Source organism: Chiroxiphia lanceolata, chromosome 17 (genome assembly GCF_009829145.1).
Source record: "Chiroxiphia lanceolata isolate bChiLan1 chromosome 17, bChiLan1.pri, whole genome shotgun sequence".
In the NCBI taxonomy this organism is placed as follows: Eukaryota; Metazoa; Chordata; class Aves; order Passeriformes; family Pipridae; genus Chiroxiphia; species Chiroxiphia lanceolata.
This window is the reverse complement of record NC_045653.1, coordinates 8,039,021-8,053,588: the sequence shown is the minus strand read 5'-3', so window position 1 is coordinate 8,053,588 and position 14,568 is coordinate 8,039,021. Positions and strand designations below refer to the sequence as shown.

Below are 14,568 nucleotides of genomic sequence, written 5' to 3'. Positions count from 1 at the left end.
ATGAAGAAAATATCCTAACCACTGTCTGGTATGCAGAAGAGGAATAAAAATATCACCTTTATTACCCAGCTAACCCAACATCACCCGACATTTGAGACAGATATACAGCTAGCCTTAATTACTGAAACTACTTCTGAGGTTCTTTTTGACACTGAAAACACGCACATAAAATTGTGTTGAGCTAAATGCATCAAAGGACAACAGTGATGGAAATGCCATTTGGAAGCTTCAACTACACATTTACCTACAAAATATTGCAATATTTTAAAACACCGGCATGATTATGTGGACAGGATTCTTTTCAGTCAGTACTACCCTTTTCCTTTCCCCACATGCTACTACTTGTATTCAAGAAATCTAACTTCTTAATACCAAGTGTGCTGAATTAATAGATCTCCAACATACTCAATTTCCAACTTTGAAGGGAATTGTTTAACCTAGCATTGCACTGTACCATTATTTTAACTCAAGCTGTTGTTTTTCAGGTTTTTTTCATTCAGAACAATATGGTCTACACAAACGACACACATTTCCTCTAAGTCAAAAACTGCAAAAGCAAACAGATGGAGACACAGACTAAGAAAAGAATTAGAATATCAGAATACAAAAGTTGCTCTTTGAATCCTAGATTACACGTGGAGGCAGATCCCTGTATTGGCATCTCACTGTAAAGCTCCCACATTTTTCTTTACTTTCTGCTGCCTTTCACACCACACTGACCCTTGGTTGGATATCTGAATTCTACCTCCACCTGTGCAATAGGGAATTATAAACACAAATTCTGCGGTGTATTCTAAACTTCATTTTAACTACTCCAACATGTATAGAAGGAGGCCTCATGTTCTAAAGAAGACCTCCTGCAGCTGGAAAAGAAACTCCATGATCCTGGTGCTGATCCCTGTACGTCTGTGCACTGCCTTCTGGAGAGCTTGGCAAATTCATGTTTAGGAAAAGGGCATTTAAAGGGAAGCAAAGCAGCCTTATATTTAGAAGAGTACAGTGCTAAGGACTTGCAGTCCCCAAAGAATACCCCCTTGGTAATAAATGTTCTTTCTCCCTACCTTCCTGTTCTTCCCACAGCAGAGAGGAGCAGCATCAAACACGATACTGAGGAAAGCATGTCCTCAAAACAGCTGAAATAGGATTCCCCATGAAGAAAATGGAGGAGGCAGAAAGCAAGTTCTACAACTCAAAACAGTCAGCATCACACAGGACTAACATTGCTAAAAATTGCCCTCCCTCCTCCTACAGCCATACTCTAGACAGGAAAAGTTCACCTGCCAGTTTATGAAATTCTTCTCCCGCTGTACTCGAGGAGGAAGTAGATAATCAAGATTTCCTTAGATGTGAAGAATAACTATCCACAAGGCTATTCTTTCCACTTACAGAAACTTATTTTTCTTCAAAATACTTTTAATTAATCTGTAACGAAGTCAAAATTATTTCTATAGAGGTACCCAAGGACTGTGATTTCTGACACTACACACTGAGAGCTGGCATCCAGGGACACTCCAGACCTTAACTTGAATTTAAATCATGCAATTAAAATGCAGGTTCAGTTTTTTCATGTACCAAAGGACTATAACCTACATTCAAGCTCAGAAATCAGAGACATATTCACTTATGTAATCACCCAGGGCAGAGAGAGCCAACAGTAGTCCTTCAACATTTGTGGCTAATGCACATCCAGTTTAAAACCTCAACCCTACAAACATTTACATATGAAATAGTTAATCATGCCCAAGAAGGAAGCCACTAGTCAAAGTTATGCACACGCCTAAAGCTCTGTAGACTCAGGGCTTAAAAATTTAAGACAATGCCTTTGCTCAGAGAAGAAAAACTAGTTTTATGGGAGCACTCTTATTCCTGAAGTTGTGTGTCATTCAACACAAAGACTCTTCATTGAACTTGAAATTACTTATGCACCTTTTAAGTATGTTTCTACTGCTTTAGACAGCAAGGGTTTCCTGTCATGTATCCTACCAGATGTAATACATAGTGAACAATAACTTTTATATAAAAACCAGTAAAAGTAACACATACATATTTGGCTTGTTCACTTACCCCTACGCAGTTACCCCTTGCTTTCAGAGAAAAGAAAAATTTAAGAAACCCCACTGCACTCCAACTGAATGGAAGAAAAAAAAAACCCAAGACAGAAGAGACAAGGAAAACCAAGTATTTCAGTACGAGGCAGGTCACGGGAACTTGTTACAGCATTGTTACAGCTCACAACCTGAACTATCACAAACAATGGCAGCAGGAGAGCTGTGGGCACCCAGCCAGTTCAGGAGCACATGAGTTGTTGTAAGGAACCACTGTCTTCTCTCTCCAGTATTCTCCTGAAACTATATTCAAAGCATGAGGGTTTTTGGTGCCCTTAGTAGTGGAGGTCATCCATGAAGGGACCAAGTATTCCCATGGATAACACTGACAAATGTGTAAATTAAAGAGGTGTCACACTAAAAATCTCAAAATATCCAATTTATCTAAGATGCTTTAAGACAAAATGACAATTACTACATTTTATGTGCTAGAGAAGAATTATACACCCCTCCCTCCATCAACCTGTCTGTACTTGTTGAACTTTGAAAATTACTGGATTTGAAGATTACAGTATTTCCAATTAGTTGCTAATACCACATGACTTCTGCCTTGTATACAAAGTATGTTTCTGATTGTTTGGGTTTTCCCTTTTAAGAAAGGCTGATCAAAGCAGTGAAACCCCTAGAAGCGGCAACAGATGGAAAAGGTAACTGTCACTGGTTTGACAGAGTAGTTTGTTCAATAATGTTTACAAATCAAGAGTTACAAAACCTTGCTGTGGTGCAAACTATCCCACATCTTACTGCTATTTGCACTTGCACTTTCATTTCAAGCATCTGGTCAGTCCTAGATGGACAAAAAATTCTGGTGTAAATGAATCATGATTTTGATACATCACCATAAATCCTCCCCTCAGCCCCCTGGAACACTGCAGAGAGAGAGAAATACCAGCTTTGAAACACTGCTGTACTGCTGCAAGTATAAGGTACTTCATGGTAATTAATAAAAGTATCTTCTCGGTGTTGAAGAGTTCAGTGTTTGCAAACTGTATTTTCATGGGCTTCTGCTACTTAGCCTGCTTGAGATACAGGAGAAATTAATCACAGTGAGTGGGCACAAAGTTATATCATCAACTAAATAATTATCCTTTGTGCATTTACTCTGGGTCTGCTGGCACCTTGAATGATTAACTAGACTGGGAGGGCTGAGGCAAGGACGTGTGCGTGGAGCCTCTGTAGAAAGTCTGGCTGACACAGAGTCTGAATCAGCAAGAAAACTCCACTGTTCTTCCAAAAGGGAGAGATTCAGTATCACTGAACACCAGCTAATCATCAACAGAGTGCTGAGTGCATCTTCACTCCTTCTGGGCAGGGCAATTCCCAACAATACCCAAACTCTAACAGCACTGTCCATCCGTGTGCACCTGTAGCTGATAATTTCACAGAGCACAAAAAGCAGAAAAGCAGACAAAGGTTTCTGCATTCCTAAAGGATCAGTTGAACATTCTGGCCCTGTCGTCAGACACTTACTTGATTAGCACTGACCAAAGGCACGTCCTTCAGTAATTCTCAAAGAGCAGCCCACTGTTTTGGGGAAATATTTACTCCAGTGCAGTGAAATACAACCCTGTGCAGAAAGGCCTGGCTGCAGCCAGGGGTTACTCACCGGTGGGAAATCAAAGTCTATCTGGTTGGCTAAATTTAAGATGTAGTCGATTCGAAACTGGTTCTCTGGGTTGGCTAGTTCCACTGGAGGGGCCAAATTGCCCATTGCTGTCACTATTGTCTGCAAAGACAAAAAAGTAAAGTACTGCAGAGAGTGTCTAAACAGCCATTTTGAATAAGTAAAAACAATGGCTCCTAAGCTTACCTCTATAGCTTCTTTAATATTGTTTTTAATATCCTGGATTTTCATTTTCTTCTCCCTGTAATAAAAAGATACATTATTAAATTCAGAAGCCACAAAAGCAGAATATCTTTTTAAAACCGAACATGAACTTGAAAAATACTCTATCAAAACTTTATTGTCCCTATTGACTGAAGTGCTTTCAGTCACTGAAGGCTTTTACAGAGACCTGATTAAATATCTCAAAACTTCTCTACTTAAACAGTAACATCTATTTGCACCCAAAAATCAGCAGCTAATTATGCTTAAATAAAAATTTATTACAGCTTTAGACCGGGACTAAGACATTCTGTAAAATCAAACAGATTTTGATTCACTTGAATGCAAACACTAGACAGGAATGGAAGTTCTTTAGAAATGTATAAACTGGAAACAAACAGAAAGAAAAAAAGGGGTAAGTTATTAAAATTAGAAACAAACGAAAGGAGACCAAACAACCTCAAAGTACAAAAAAAGCATTAAAGCACAAAACGATGCCACAGCAGAACAGGATAAAGCAGAGAGCTCAACATGACAGAGACATTGAAACCAACAGTTTGGATACAAAACATAAAATAAATAGTAAAGGGTTAATCCAAGTATCTACAATTATCTCTTGACTACAAGGAGAGGAGTAGGCTAGAACCCCATTTGGAACAAGCACTATCATTTGGGATTCACTGCAGTCAAATTAACAAGCCTAACAGGCTGAAGTAAGAGTGCAAATCATTGTTATGCTGCATTTTTACTGGATTTAGTGTCAAATCTGACAACAGTTACTTTCAATGCTGTATAGTGCAGTCCATGCAATGCATGATTCAACATTTCCTGGTATATTCCTGGTATAACCAGGAATAAGCACCCTCAAAGCATTACTAGTATTGAGTCTGTAAACTGTAACTTAATTGCAAGGTACTATGACAAAAATTTTACATTATTAATTTCTTGCTGTAAACAGCATAAAATTATTAGTTTGAGGTATACAAAGTTAGCCATGTCATTAATAAAATAATCCAGCTGAATTGTCTCAGTGACCTTTTAATCTTCATTAAACTGCTTTTCTAGAACACTTTGATTATCTGAATATTTACACCAACTTTTAATTTTTTTTTTTATCCTTTTGAAAACTAAGATTTTCCAGTTCAGTATCCCAGAAACTTTGAACTACCAACAGCACTTTTCCTTTTTTCACCCTTTTAAAGGTAGTAACTCACAGTTTCGGCTTAAAGACCACAGCTTGAATATCTCACTTTACTGAGTTAATTCAGCAAACACATTGCAAATGCTTTTTGTCACTTTTTCCTTCCTATAATTATTCACAACCAACAACCAAAACGAAACTGAAAGCACATTCACCGACCAGGAATGCAGAAGAACAGCAGAAAAAAAAAAATAAAAAGAAGTACTGCTTAAATAACAAGGCAGACGCAGACATCCAAGAGTGGTGGGAATTCTGGTTATCAAATGAAAAATTAATGCAACTTCTTTAAAAAGAAGACAGGGTCGAGGAAACCCCCCCCGTGGCAGCCGCACGTTCCGCTGCCTTTCAGGCACAGGCGTGGAGGATCTGATTCTACATTCCCCAGTTGTGACAGAATGATTGCAATGCCAGTGCTGCTCTTACACATGGAAAGCAAACAGCAGCATCAAATCATCGTGTTCGGGATGACTTGGCTGTGGAGAGAACGGGTCTGAATCAGCAGCAGAACTCTACCAACAGAAACAGGATTATCCCCAAACATCAGCTGCTCACCGCTGGCCACGGACCCTCCGCGGTTTGGGGCAGGGTGAGGAAGGTCAGGGGAGCTGGATGCAGCGAGAAAATGAAATTATCGATAGTCAGATGAAAATTCTTGGGTTTCCTTCGACTTTTTCACCTACCTACAGACCACCTTATTCCTGAAGACCACCAGTTTTTTGCTCTATGCATTTGGCACCACTGATGAGAACAAGGCAGTGACCCAAGAAAGGCCAAAAGCGCCAAATTAAGGAAAATAAATAACACAGGAAAAGAAAGGAAAAACGGAGGGCTTTTCACCCTCTTCCTTCCTATCTTCCACGCTTTCCAGGCCTTAAGAAACTCTCTATTCCACAACCAAGACTCAGGGTAGGTGCAGAAATCCTGTATTTTTCAGTTGGTACACGTACAGTTGCAAACCCATCATCCGCTTTCTGTTTTTAAAAACCATTTTCATTAATAAAAATATGTAAATAATGGCATGAAAGCAGGAAATGTTTATCAATGAGAGTGTAAGCAATTCATCTGGCTTTATTTTGCCTCCAATTTTCAGATGCATCTTCAACTTAATGAACATGTATCTGGATTGTGCCCCGTTGAGATCAAAAGGGCAACTGATATGCTGAAAGCCAAGCAAGATATCAGTATTTTTAAGGAATTATCAGTCATTTTGCTTCAGTTTGGAACACCATCAGAAAGACAGAAGTTTAGGAAGTTGTGTTGTTTTTGTTATGAAACAAATTGTAGTTATTCTCTCTCCCCTGGAACACTTGGGATTAACTGTCTCAAAGCATCAGAGAGGTGCCCATTTACCTGACTCTACAACAAATCACATTATTTTTATCACAGGTTTCAGTCAAACTTCCACATTTACACCTCATGGCTGATCCTCATGCTACTAAACAGCACTGCGAGGTGATAATGAATATGGAGAAACATTAAACTCCAGCAATTAACAAACTGTTCGATAACCATCATCATCTTTACAACAAGGATACTCAGAGTTCCTATTTCTGGTGTTGTTGCCATGGCCCTATAGCCTGCCCAGTAAACAAGGACTCTTATTACACAGCAGTGAATGTATCACTGCGTTTTGTGTTTTGTAATGTTTACTAGGCATAAACTTTCCATGACAATGAGACACTTTATTCTTCTGGAACTCAACATGTTCATCAATCACCCATCCAAGAGTAGCTTAAATACAACTGTAACTTCTCACCAAGAAAAAAAACAAAAATAAGGTGACTTTCCTTCTACTCAGGGACTGATGAGATGCAGCACACAAAAGCTACGACCCTTTGCCTTCCCAGAATTGGGTTTTTTTCCTTCAGAAATCCCAGACCTCAAATTTCTAGAAGTACTTTTATTTTGCCCAGAAAAGACACAATATTCAGCTTAGAAACATACTCTCGCTTTTTAAATTTCTTATTTCCAGGTGCTGGCACAAAACCACAAAAGAAAAAAAGGTGGGCTCCCAAAAAGTTTTCCTCTGGAAGATCCCAAGTAGGCCAGGAATGGCACTGTGGTATCCTGGCTAACTAAAGACTGATGTCTCTGCAGGCCTGTTCTGTATCTTTAGATGCCATGGGTTAATAAGGTCATACTTTTAATCTTGTTTAAAACTTTTGCTTAGGCTGTGTAGGGTAGGCCAAACAAAGCATTAAACTCTATTAGTTGAGGATTAGAAGAAAAATCTCAAATCCCGCTGTTTTCAATATTTAAATGGGCCAAAGCAAAGCTGCACATAGCTTTCAGGAAAACTAATAAAGTCTATTTTAGGTACTACAAAAAAAAAGATGACATTTTAATTCAAGTAACATTAAATTAGAATGACATAAAAGGTCAGGAAAATCAAATATTCCTTGAAAACCAACCTAATCAGTATTTAGTGAAGAACTTCTCCACCTGTGGCTGAGTTTTACTTTTAAAAAGGCAACATTTTTACTCAGACTTTATCAAATCCAATGTAAAGAACACATTACCAAACAGATTATCAGAAAGCAAACTAATTTAATTTTAATGTTCATTTTTGGTTTACTTTCCAGATAATATGAATAACCATTAATTGGAAAAAAAAAATTTAAAGTTTAAAAAGAACATTCCAGAGGATGAGGATTCAGCTCACCCTGAATCCTTCCACATCTCACAGGTAGAAAAATATTTTTTAAAAAAGGTGCTGAAATGAATGGCCAAAACAAAACATGTTAAAGAATTTGGGGGGGGGGGGGGGGGGGACACAGATGGACAAATAGGGAGATGACAGGACACAACCCCTTTATGCCATTATCCTAAAAGCCAAGAAGTTTGAATTTCTTGGTCACTGCTGACAGGTTAAGAAACCAAACGCCTTGTTGGAAAGTTCTATAGCTGTGGAAAGTACATAGAGACTATTTTAATAAGGGATCTTAAAATGTAATCACATTGTTCTTTACAAGGTTGTGAACAGCCCAGCTTCCATCACCTCCAGTGATTGGCATCACATAGAAATTACCTTTATTCCTGAAGCACTGTCAAACTTCCCTCACTCCTGAAACCTGCTGACACAACAAATCCAGGCAGTGCAAAACTTCCCTTCCCCGTGCAAAGCACTGCAGTTCAGTGAGTCAATTCACAAGTGCCAGAGCCAGAATGAAAATCTTACAAAACAATTCATTTGCTTCTGGCTTTTTATAGGAGAAAACGTGTAGCACTCACGTGCATCTCCCTGTTTTCAGGTATTGCCAACAAATGGGAACACACAGGGAAGTAGCCACGGGCTGTCCCCTTTTGCTCACCTTCAAAAGCCCATCACAATTACACATGGAAGCCAACGACAAGTTAACAGATCAATTTTGTTTTAAAACACACTTTGGTTCTTTGACAGGCAGTCATGCACTTCACAGGCATGCGAGCTTTAAACATGTCTATTCATCTAAATACGGGGTCTTTGATGCAGTGAAACATCTGATGGATTTCATAAATATTCCATGAAATCTGCATTAAAATTTGTTTACTGCACCTTATGGAAGTTAACAGAAATGCAAACAGCACTACCTGCCAATCCACCTCAGAAAAACAAGAGCTGTGCAGTCAAAATCTTCAGACACAAGACCACGAGCAAGGAAATTCAATTAAGGTTTTGCTACCAATCTACACTACAAAAATCCCGCAGTACTTCACGATTCAACAAAGAGATCAATTTGGTTTAGCAGCCTGGGTTATTTCTAACAGAACATGCAATTACCTCAAAATATAACAGCTAGAACGGCAAACAGGGCAGAGGCCAAGTTAGAGGCACTTGAAAATGGGGAAAAATAGTTGCTTAAGAGTATTCAGGGTGAAGCTGAAATAATTCATGTTAGACCTATGACAGAGTTCCAATTTTACAGACAAAACTGCTAAAATGCAACAGCAAAACCCACTGAGTATCTTCTGCAAGTTGAATACCATTTCTATCACACCACTGAGATACCTCAGTAATTCTGACAACTTCAAATAGATTTTTCTATTTTGTCCTGTTCAAGACCCAAAAGGACAAACCCTTGCAGTACCACAGGGCAGGAGCTGCCACGCAGCAGCTCCACAGCAGTAACTCTGTACAGCTTTCGACAGGAAATATGATTTACTTGGGTCCTCACTTGCAGCAGAATTGGAAGAGATTTTCTAACCACATTAATACTTTGTTCCCTTCCTGCTGCTGGCTGCAGAGCCATAGTTTCCCCTCCCTACCCCTGTGTTCTTCCTCCTACACCACCTTTCTCCTCCCATCATCACTTTGCAAATTCTTGGGTTCATTTCTCTGACATTCTGGGTATCACCAGATTGTACCATCCAGCTACCAAAGATGATTTACTGTGAGAGGAAATGATAGCTACGAGGATAAACTATTTGCTTTCTCTCTAAATAAATAACACCTTTTGGAAAATGAAAAACCCAACAGGCTGAGTAATTTTGTCATGGTATACTTTGAATTAAACACACAGTTAAAAACTGATAATGTTGCACAGATCTAATTGTGACCTAAATTATTTGGGAGAACTTAGTTCAATTATCCCCTGTAGCATAATCACTTTCTCATAGAATATGTGATGCAATATATAGAATAGACAATACATAAAGGGCTTCCACAAGTTCCCTTTTAAATACTGGAAGAAGCACTCTAAATTGCTTTACCATTTCTTGTTTCAATATATTACCATCTTTACCTTCATGAGTTATATGTACATCTTACTATGTGGCCATAAACAGATGAACGTGATAAGAAATACAAGCACAAAGTGATACCTTCTATTAATGGAACAACAGAACCATTCTCTAAGTTAAAAGTCAAGAAATACAAATTACTGTAGCATCAACTAAAAAACACATCACATCTCTGTGAAAGCAGAAATTCTGTTATTTTCCATCATTACTTGCACTGCAGTGTTAGGGGTCAGGAGTGACTTGTTCAAAAACTCTACAAAAGGCATCCCTGAATATAAATCTAATTAACTCAATATTTAGTTTTATTTTATCTCTGCCCACTGTGATAGGCCAAGTGTAAAGGTTAAAGGGTAACTTTATTGAGCCTCTACAGACATTCTGATGCAGAGACTGGTTGTGGGCAGGCTTTGCTCCTGATGGAGTTCCAGGAGCCAGGAGGGTGGTTGGACACACACCTGAAGTCTGTCCCAGGGGCTGCTCCGGCAGCACATGGAACCCTGGTCACTTCACCTGCCCAGGTGCATGTGGCACAGAGATGCTACTCTGGCTCTAAGCCACCTTCAGGCTCCCCTTCAGCTTTACAAATTCCTACATAAAACCAGTTTAGCTGGTTTACAGTCCCTTTATACCTGTTAGTGGCACAAAGAGACCATCACAGACACAATATTAAGAAGCATAACTCTGCTTATCCTGCTCCACTTACCTCAACTAATTAACTAGCAATAGTTTAGGTAAGGGATGAAAACAGAACTGTTCACAAAGAGTTCTGTGATGTATGAGGCTGACAAAGGCTCTTTAATTCATACTGTACAGTTAAACACCTTTGTACATTGCAAGCCTGGTCTGTAGCTCCCCAGACATGCACACAGAGGGGAACACGCTGCTCTCATTTTCTTGTTTTAAGTACAGGTAATTAAGCATATTACAATAAAAGATGTTCTCAGAAGTTTAGTATTATCTCCAGATACTTGATATAATAATTAACAAGGCTACAGAGTCTTCAGAGGACAATCTGATTCCTTTCTAGGCTGGGAGGACACCTCTCAGAACCAGCAGGAACAGGAGGATTCCAGTCAAACTGCTGAATCATCTTGCCTGGTACAATTCACTACTTTGAGATAATCAAACTGTTGTCAGGAAGCACAGAGACTTTTTCATTTATTTATTTATTTAAGCATTGTGAATGTAGTCATTATTAACACAGACTAAAGGAAACATGCCCATCGGCCACCACCTTTTCGAAACACTTCTGTCCAGCTGTGCAACAGCACTGAAATACAGCACGTGACACCTCTCAGCATGGACCCTCCAGTGTTTCATGTTCTGCCTGTACATCCATCCCTCACAGCAGATCCAGGGGTCTCCTGAGCTACCTGCCTGGGTCCATCCATCTCTGCATGTTCAGAAGATATCCTGTTGTGTGAGTACACCCTGACCAGGCACTGCAGTACATGTGGATTAACAGCCCCTTCTGTTAAAATTGAGCCATTTGCTGCACTGTTCATCACTCCATCCTTGGCTCTGCAGAGCCTTTGCTTTAAAACACAGGCAGTCTTACAGGGAGCCTTGTTCTTACCTTGGTTTTCACTTTCAAAGCATTTTTGTCTAACCTTTGAAACACTGATTTCATGAGTGGCCTATGAGTTTCATTTGCTCTAACACTGTTTTGTAAGTGTCTGTATTCCAGTAACTCCTTCAGGCAGGATTGGGTAGGAAGCTTTTGAAAAGAAGGCAATCACATCCCAGAGCTCTTCAGGGGCTCGTGCACAAGAATGAGAGGAATAGCTCCTATAATGGCTGATGACCTCACTGCTACTTAAAACTGAAAAAGTACACAGCTGGCTAAGTGCCAATATTAAATGGAAAGAAGCCCTAAAATAAAAATGGCTGGAACACTGGACGCCAAGTAAGGACAAACACGGAGTGGCCAAAGCAGGATGCAACGCGGGAGGGAAAGCAGGGATGAGACAGACAGGTGGAACACGGCTGGTCCTGAAAATACCTTGATTTTTTTTAATGATTATGATCTCCATTATCATCTGAAACACTTCTGGCATATGATATTTTAGACAGGTGATCTGGAAAGTGCCTGTCTCTAATAGTGACAAACCCCAAGGTTTTTAATCCAAACCCCTACATGGTGGCAGGTAAGACACAGACGTCAGAAGGACACCAGCCCAACAGAAACAGAAAAAAGGGAAGGTTCAAATTCATACAAAATCTGTCCCACCAGGAACAAGGTGAATTCTACAAAACAAGCTACTTTTTGCTTACTGGGGATATATACCTTAGTTGTTCAAAAAATGTTACGTGCACTCTAAGTTTGCTAACATAAAATCTGGGAGAATTATTACAATATTCAAGTGCATGTGGTCATGGATTCCAATTTCAGTGCAATGTGATCACAGAAATTCTTACAGAACATCTCATCAGGGCGTAAAAATTTCCCCTGAAATACCCAGAAAAAATAAATCTTGTGAAATTTGTCAAGTATTGTTAGATTTCAAGAGTTGTTGGGTATTTATAGTTCCAGGCCGTGTATGAATTTACTTTGATTGTGTATGTAAACTGCATTTTTAGAACACAGAGTAACTAAATATTGGAATGAGCAAATCTGAGCAAAATCTGTCCCTTGGAGACCCAGGTTGGAGCACAGGGAGGCAGGTGTAACACAGCACACAACAAAGCAAGGTGCTGACAACGTTGGCTCTAATCCATCAAAGCACTTAAGCACATGTTTAATTTTAAGCACATGAGTAATTCTATCAACTTTAATAGGGCTACTCATGGTTTAAGTACTGTGATGGATGGGGGCCAGAATATGCAGAACCTTTAAGAATGCCGCATGGCCTATGTTTCATGAAGAAAATATGGCATTCTCCCACTGAACAATTAAGTTATAAATGCTCTGAAAGCAAAATTTACCATAAATTGAACCCAGCTCTGCTCATGTAAACACAGAGGTGCAAGTTATTCCACAGTCTGTGAAGATAAAACACGATGAGGCTTCTCATGTGCAAGATGTCCATGAATTTTTACACTTTGCTTCAAAACAGGGGGATCAGTTAAGCAGCCTTATGGAGAAAAGACCAAGAATTTAGCTACTAGTGACACTTCTTAAATAAGATGCTACTAGAAGCAGTTTGAAAACATGAGTACTACAGCCTTTCTTGCCTGTACAGACACCAGTATAATACAGGTTCAACTGTAATTGGCTTAACAGTGCAGTAACTCCTCTCTAACATCACTTATTTTGGAGACTCAAAGCTCTACACATGCCTCTTAAATTAATGTTTTTAAGAAAAAATATTATTTATTTGAAGTATTTTACACAACACTTCAATAAGTCAATACTGAGGATGTGAAAAAGAAAAACAAAACCCCACATCCACTCCAGGACAGCCTCTGTAAATCAGAGGTGACTAACTTGATCTCTAAATCACTCACAAGAGCATTTTTGGTCTTGTTTTATCTGAATATGGCTTCAAAGGATTGTTACCAAGTTTTAGAAAACGGTTTTCTAAGAAAGGAAAGAATTGAATCCTTTGAAAAATACTTAACAGACGTTGGTCAGGAGATCAAATGAGTCTCACTAAACAGTAACACACGAAGAATCATCTGGTTTTATCCCTGCACTCATAAGTCAGAAAAAAGCCACAGAAAAATTTTGGTTATGTAGCCATACTGTCCCAAATGTACAGTGAATTTTAACAGCTTCTAATATGCTATCAAGTAATATCTGCTCTAAAACAAACAGTGGAGAAGAACTCAAAGTCAATTAAATGATCCCTGTACCAGGGACAACCCCCCCACATCAAAGGTAATGTTACAGTGTCTGTCTGCTACCACTTGCAGGCTTGTCTTGATTCTAATGTTGCCTCAGACCTTCAACCAAAATGTATTCCTTCCCTAATTGCTATCACTCAAAATTTGGTACAGTATGCTTTTGCTCTGACTGTTCCCCACAGAATTTGACATTAACATAGTTATTTCACTCCTTGATTTGTCAACAAATACGATTGAGAACAAATGTGTGTTTACGTTTGGGGGTTGCCATTATTTTGTTTTCCTTTCTTCTTGTTCTTTTTAATTTGATTTTTTTTTAACTTGTTGGTGAACACGCAGCAAAGAGAACACAAAAAACAAACAGCTTCTGTGTGGACTGTGTTTTCTAAGATATCTTCACCAAGGGAATTATATACTACTACTTATTAGATGGAATTTATAGAAAATGAAGCACACTACTAGGGAACTTAAAATTCCCTCAAATACAATTTAAAAAGAAAATGCTTTGAAACTATGTCACTGCAGTCTCTACTTTTCACTAGAATTCTCAGCTTATTAAAACAGCGTGTCTACCAACACATTTTGTAGTGCTACTGCTGTTGACAGTTTTAATAATAATTTTGACAATTTCTAACTTGAAAAGCTTTTAAAGATATCTCAATAGAGCATTTTACAATTATTTTCATATAACAAATGAGTTTATCTTTGACTTCTAATACTTGTACTTCACTTGTGCACATCTATCACAGCAGAACTGTGTGAGAGCACAAGCTTATTATCCTTGTTGATAAGGGAATGGAGGCAAAGGGACCATGTCTCCAAAAGGCCATTCAGAATAACTATGACAGAAGTAAGCTTTTCTCCAAAAAACACTCAGGAGGTCAAAACATCGTATCAGGCAAGAACAAACCAAACCAAAGAAAATCCACCAC

The 14,568-nt window shown here is 38.9% G+C and overlaps 1 protein-coding gene across 2 annotated transcripts in view; it reads right to left on the bottom strand.

Annotated features, from left to right (window-relative positions):
• Positions 1-14,568, bottom strand: part of GNAS (GNAS complex locus) — a 140,138-nt gene that overhangs the window by 48,003 nt on the left and 77,567 nt on the right. The window contains exons 3-5 of one of the 2 annotated variants that reach the window (XM_032704624.1): positions 11,656-11,662; positions 3,916-3,966; positions 3,712-3,831 (exon numbers count right to left, since the gene is read on the bottom strand). In XM_032704624.1, the coding sequence (XP_032560515.1) occupies positions 3,712-3,831; positions 3,916-3,966; positions 11,656-11,662 (178 nt within the window). Of the gene's footprint in view, positions 1-3,711; positions 3,832-3,915; positions 3,971-11,655; positions 11,663-14,568 lie in introns of both variants that reach the window. The other variant, XM_032704623.1, reaches the window with a different exon arrangement.